Source organism: Echinops telfairi, unplaced genomic scaffold, assembly GCF_000313985.2.
Source record: "Echinops telfairi isolate 266 unplaced genomic scaffold, ASM31398v2 ScPeMD7_7457;HRSCAF=8495, whole genome shotgun sequence".
Lineage (NCBI taxonomy): Eukaryota > Metazoa > Chordata > Mammalia > Afrosoricida > Tenrecidae > Echinops > Echinops telfairi.
Window position 1 is genome coordinate 44,944,455 of NW_022111357.1, and position 5,181 is coordinate 44,949,635.

At 59.0% G+C, this 5,181-nt stretch overlaps 1 protein-coding gene across 2 annotated transcripts in view; it reads left to right on the plus strand.

Annotated features, from left to right (window-relative positions):
- TMEM161A (transmembrane protein 161A) overlaps positions 1–2,961 on the plus strand; it is an 11,817-nt gene extending 8,856 nt beyond the window's left edge. For both annotated transcript variants that reach the window (XM_045299262.1, XM_045299261.1), the window contains exons 7-12: positions 1,413–1,473; positions 1,565–1,708; positions 1,806–1,919; positions 2,042–2,216; positions 2,346–2,442; positions 2,544–2,961. In XM_045299262.1, the coding sequence (XP_045155197.1) occupies positions 1,413–1,473; positions 1,565–1,708; positions 1,806–1,919; positions 2,042–2,216; positions 2,346–2,442; positions 2,544–2,797 (845 nt within the window). In that variant the 3' untranslated portion in view covers positions 2,798–2,961. The remainder of the gene's footprint in view (positions 1–1,412; positions 1,474–1,564; positions 1,709–1,805; positions 1,920–2,041; positions 2,217–2,345; positions 2,443–2,543) is intronic.
- The last annotated feature ends 2,220 nt before the right edge of the window (positions 2,962–5,181 follow it).

Sequence of the window (5,181 nt, forward strand, 5' to 3'; positions counted from 1 at the left end):
CTTCTAGTCTGCCCACGGTACCGCTAAGCCTCCTGTTCCCATTTTCCATCTTCTTCTCTTTCTGAGCTAGAATCGAAGTAACTTCTTCGGATCTGTCTTCCAATTCACATGTGCCTCTTTCGGCTCTTGCTAACCCTATAATTGCTTATCCAGATTAGCTTTTTTTTTCTTTTCACTTTTGAGAGCTTCACTTGATGCCTTTTCAGAGTTATTTCAGGCGATCTCACATTGCTCATTCTCTGATTCTAGGTTTTATTTCATTAATCACGTCACACATCATTAATAATGCCAATTTTTAAAATCCTTGGGGGGATTAATTTAAAAAAACAACAACTTGGTAATTTCCGCACCTTTCATTTTCTTGCGTATTTGATGATCTTTGGTGTGAGCTCAGCTTTATTTGCCATTAACCTGTGGGGTCCGAATAGAGGGTACTTCCCTCATGGAGCCCTGGTGGCATAGTGGGCTTGCTCACCGAGCCGCTAACCTCAGAGTCCGTGGTTCACACCCACCAGCAGCTCTGCAGGAGAAAGATGAGGCTGCCTGCTCGTGGTGAGATGTGGCGTCTCGGAAACCTGTGAAGTTAAAAGCTTGGAAACGGGCCGTTCTGCCCTGGCCTGGAGCAGCGGTTCTCGACCTGTGGGTCTCGACCCCTTTGGGGGTCGAACGACCCTTTCACGGGGGTCGCCTAAGACCATCAGAAAACACATATTTCTGATGGTCTTAGGAACCAAGACCCCGTCTCTTGGTAAGTCCGCCCACATGCAGATATGCCCATCTACGAGTACCCATGCTACACGACAAAATTTCATTTATTGTTAAATTTCATTTATTTATCATTAAATATTTCATAGTATAGGATCACACATTGTCTTTGTGATTCATCACTATGCTTTAATGATGTCCAGATAGTAACAATGAAAATACATCCTGCCTATCAGATAATTACATGACGATTCATAACGTAGCAAAATGACAGTGATGAAGTAACGGCGAGAGTAATGTTATGGTTGGGGGTCACCACATGAGGAGCTGCATGAAAGGGTTGCGGTCTAGGAAGGTGGGGAACCACTGGCCTAGAGGGTTGCGAGGAGCCAGAATCCACTTATTGGTGGTGCGTGTTTTGGTCTTCCTTCACGGAGAACTTTGGTTTTCGCCTGCTGGGAGCCCCTCAGTTTCCTGGTATCCTCCAGGAGGATCTGTTGTAGTGGCTCCCACTTGGTGTTAGCCACAGGTAAGGGCAGCTCTCCGCCGCCCTTGCCAGTGAGCCCTGCTCAGCTGGTGCAGGCCGAGGGCCTTGTACTCAGCCACCACAGCCACGTTAGGACCTGGGGGTGGAATGGCCGTGTGGAGTGGGGCAGCGGGGGCTCGGAGGTCTCCAGTGTACACCAGCCCACTCTTTGTCTCCCCAGGCCTGGCTAGCATGACCCGGAACCTGGAGCCCCTTCAAAAGAAGCAGGGCTGGGACTGGGCGTAAGTCCGGGCAGTGGGAGGTAGCTGGACTGGTGGGGGACCGGGCATGGTGGGCTAATGGTCCCTCTGACTGACCCTGCTCTTCCTCCAGGATCCCTCTGGTCAAGCTGACCATCCGCGTGGGGCTGGCGGCCGTGGGTGCTGCGCTTGGTGCCTTCCTGACCTTCCCAGGCCTGCGGCTGGCCCAGACCCACCGAGACGCACTGAAGATGGCTGAGGACCGGCCAGGGCTGCAGTAACGTGGGGGGTCGGGCACAGAACGGGGCAGTGGGGGTGGGGGGTGGGAAGGCTGAGGTGCATACCCTATGTCTGACCCTCCCTGGTGCCCACAGGCTCCTCCTACACGCCAACTTCCTGTCACCCCTGTTCGTCCTGTGGCTTTGGACCAGGCCCATCGCCCGGGACTTCCTGCGGCAGGCGCCTCTTGGGGGTTCATCTGTCTCCTTGTACGTGCAGGAAGACGGGAAGGGGAGAGGCAGTCTCTGAGGCACAGGGAGGGGGGTCTGCCCTGGGGAGGGGAGACGGGTTCTGCCTGGCCAGCCCTGCCCCCCTGGCCCTCCCCACGCAGGCTCTCTGACTCTGCCTTCGACTCTGCCCGCCTCTGGGCGCTGCTGGCGCTGTGCCTGCTGCGGCTGCTGGTGACGCGGCCTCACCTGCAGGCCTACCTGAGCCTGGCCAGGGTGCGCGTGGAGCAGCTGCGGCGGGAAGCTGGCCGCATCGAGGCCCGGGAGATCCAGCGGAGGGTACGGCCCCGGCCAGGGGAGCTGAGGCTGGTGGGGAGGAAAGCACGGGGTGGGCTACAGTGCCCTGAGAGGTGGTGGTGCCCGTTTCTGGGTGCAAAACCTCCCTGAGCCCTCGTTCTCCTGCCCCAGGTGGTCCGGGTGTACTGCTACGTGACTGTGGTCAGCCTGCAGTACCTGACGCCCCTCATCCTGACCCTCAACTGCACACTACTGCTCAAGTCGCTGGGTAGGGGATCGCGGGGGGCTGGGGAGCCATGCTGGGCGATGCGCAGCGCAGGGTGGGTGCCAGCCTCGCCTGAGCCTGCTTAAACGACCCCCTCTCAACAGGTGGCTACTCCTGGGGCCTGGGCCTGGCTCCCCCGCTCCCTACTCCTCCGTCCTTAGCCGATGCTGCCCCTGCTGGCCCGGAGCGGGACTCAGCCCAGGAGACGGCAGCCCAGATCGCAGGGGCACTGGGCAGCCTGCTCACACCCCTCTTCTGCCGCGGCATCCTCTCCTTCCTCATCTGGTGGACGGCCGCCTGCCAGCTACTCTCCAGCCTCTTCGGCCTCTATTTCCACCAGCACCTGGGGGGCTCCTAGCCACCTGTGTGAGCCTCAGCCTCCCACCACGGACCCTACACCACAGTGCCTGACCTCAGAGCCCTGTCCCAGCCCGGGGCCTCTGTGCTCTGAGGGGGCGTCGGGGCAGGAGGGCAGCATGGGAGCCACGCTCTGGACAAATAAAGGAGCAGGCTGCTCCCTGAGGATGGTGGCTGAGTGGTCCGGGCAGCCTGCTGCCCCTCGCCGGTGCTTGGCCACTGGGGTGTGGGGTAGACTGAAGATAGGGAGCCAGGGTTGAGGGGAAGGAGGGGGAAAGAATGCATGGGGAGGGGGGGCTAGAGGGGGAGCGTAAGTCAGTGCTAAGACTGGGAGGCAAGGGAAATGAGGGCCTTATGTGGGAGAGGGGTGAGGCCAGGACAGGAGCCCACTAGCATCACCCTGAGTCTCAGTGCCTTGGCTCCCTGATAAGATTGAGGGTAGGGGGAGGAGCCCAGGACTGGGACTCCTAGGGCAGGGGCAGCCATCTCTATGCCCCGTAACATCACTGTCCTGCACGCTCATGTGTCCAGGCTGCGTGGCCAGCCCCACCCTGGGCCTCACGTCTCACTAGGACACACCTGTGGGTGCCACCTGCTCATTTGAAACCTCCCACCCCCACCTGCTTCTGGGCTGCACATGGGGGGGGTGGTGGCGGGGAGTCCCCCTAGGCACCCCCGCCAGCCACCCTGGGGCCTTGAGGTGGTGCTAAGACCATAGCAAAGCCAGTACCATGCAGGATGTGGGGACCCAAGCCGGGATCCTCACCAGCTTCCAGTTTCGCAGTAAATCATACCTCCCCCAACCCCGGGCCCACCAGTATGTCACCTCTGGCCACGCTCTTAGGACTGGCACAGGGCAGGGGCCATCCTGGGGCCCAGAGAACAAACCAGACAGCTGAGGCGGCTCCAGGAGAGGAAGCGTGGTGCTCTCTCAGGAGACGGGACCGCACGAAACCACAGCGTGCCACCAGCCGCACCCGGCCTCTATTTGCCTGTTTTAGAGTGCTAGGAACGTCAGCGTAGTTGGATTTCCAGTTCACAGCCCAACGCGTAGCCACTATGCCACCAGGGCGCCCTAGTTAGCAGGGGGCAACGTAAAGAAGAAAATTGCCCACCAAACCTGCATTGATCGATTCAGTGGAAACCAACTGAGAAGCATGCCGAGAAGGGGCGTGGCTGGTGGGCACAGAGTGAGACTCCGCAGAGGGCTGTGCAGAGGCCTGGCTGCTTGAGGCCCAGGGGGCACCCTTGTTGGATCCTGCAGCCCCTGCTGCCTGCCTGCCTCCCAGTCCCTGCCTGCCCGGCTCCCTCAGTTCCCAGGCTGCTCACCCTGAAGGGCACCACCTCTCCTGCACCCTCCACCCCTACACACTCACTAGTCTCAGGCCCGTGCTGTGGTTTCTGTCTACCCTGGGTTTGCCTGCGTGCCCCCACAGCTCCTGGCCTTCCCATCAGACCGATCCACCTGGGCCACCACCCTCTTCTCCCTGCACCCCTCACCCCCCACCCCTCCCCATCATGGCCATAGGGCCACCGCTGATCCAGGGCCATCAGACCTCAGGGTTCTCCTGACCCCTACCTCTCGCACCTGCCCCTCTGCAACTTGCCTGCTCCAGCTCCAGCTTCCCAAGGGTAGGTTTCCTCTCCTGCACCCTGCTCGGGACCCACCCCGTACCCCACATGATCGCTCAAGTCACATTGGTTAAAGCCACTGCTGGCGATTCTGACTCCAGGCCGCCCTCTCAGGGCAGGATGGAGCCACTCCACAGGGCTTTAAGGCTGAGCCTTTGTGGAAGCAGCCAGCCTCCTCTTTCTCACAGAGGGCTCACGGGCTCAAATCGCGGGCGAGCCTCAGGTAGCAGCCCAGTGCTCACCCTGTCATCCAGCTGATGCCGACCCATCGTGACTGTATGGCCGGGGCGAACTGCCCCCGTGGGTGTCGGAGACTAGCTCTTCGTGGGAGCAGAAAGTCTTTCTCCTGAGGAGCGGCTGGTGGTTTTGAACTGTGGGCCTTGTGTTCAGCAGCCTGATGCATAACCACCGTATTATGGATTAACAAAGGTCAAAAAGCTGGCCGTCACTGACTGCTGGGAGTTATTGTTGAGTGTCATTGAGTCGGCTCTGACCAACAGCGGCCCTTACGCACAGCAAGATGAAACAGTGCCCGGTCCTGCACCATCCTCACAATGGTTCCCGTGCCTGAGCCCACTGGTGGAGCTGCTAGGTGTTAGTCTGGGTACTTTAGAGAAACAAATCCACAGAACCTCAGGTATAAGAGAGAGTTTTATATAAAAGGTTAAATGTGCATCAAGAAAACATCCCAACCCAGTGCTGCACAAGTCCAACATTAACCCATATGTCCAACACCAATCCACAAAGTCCTCC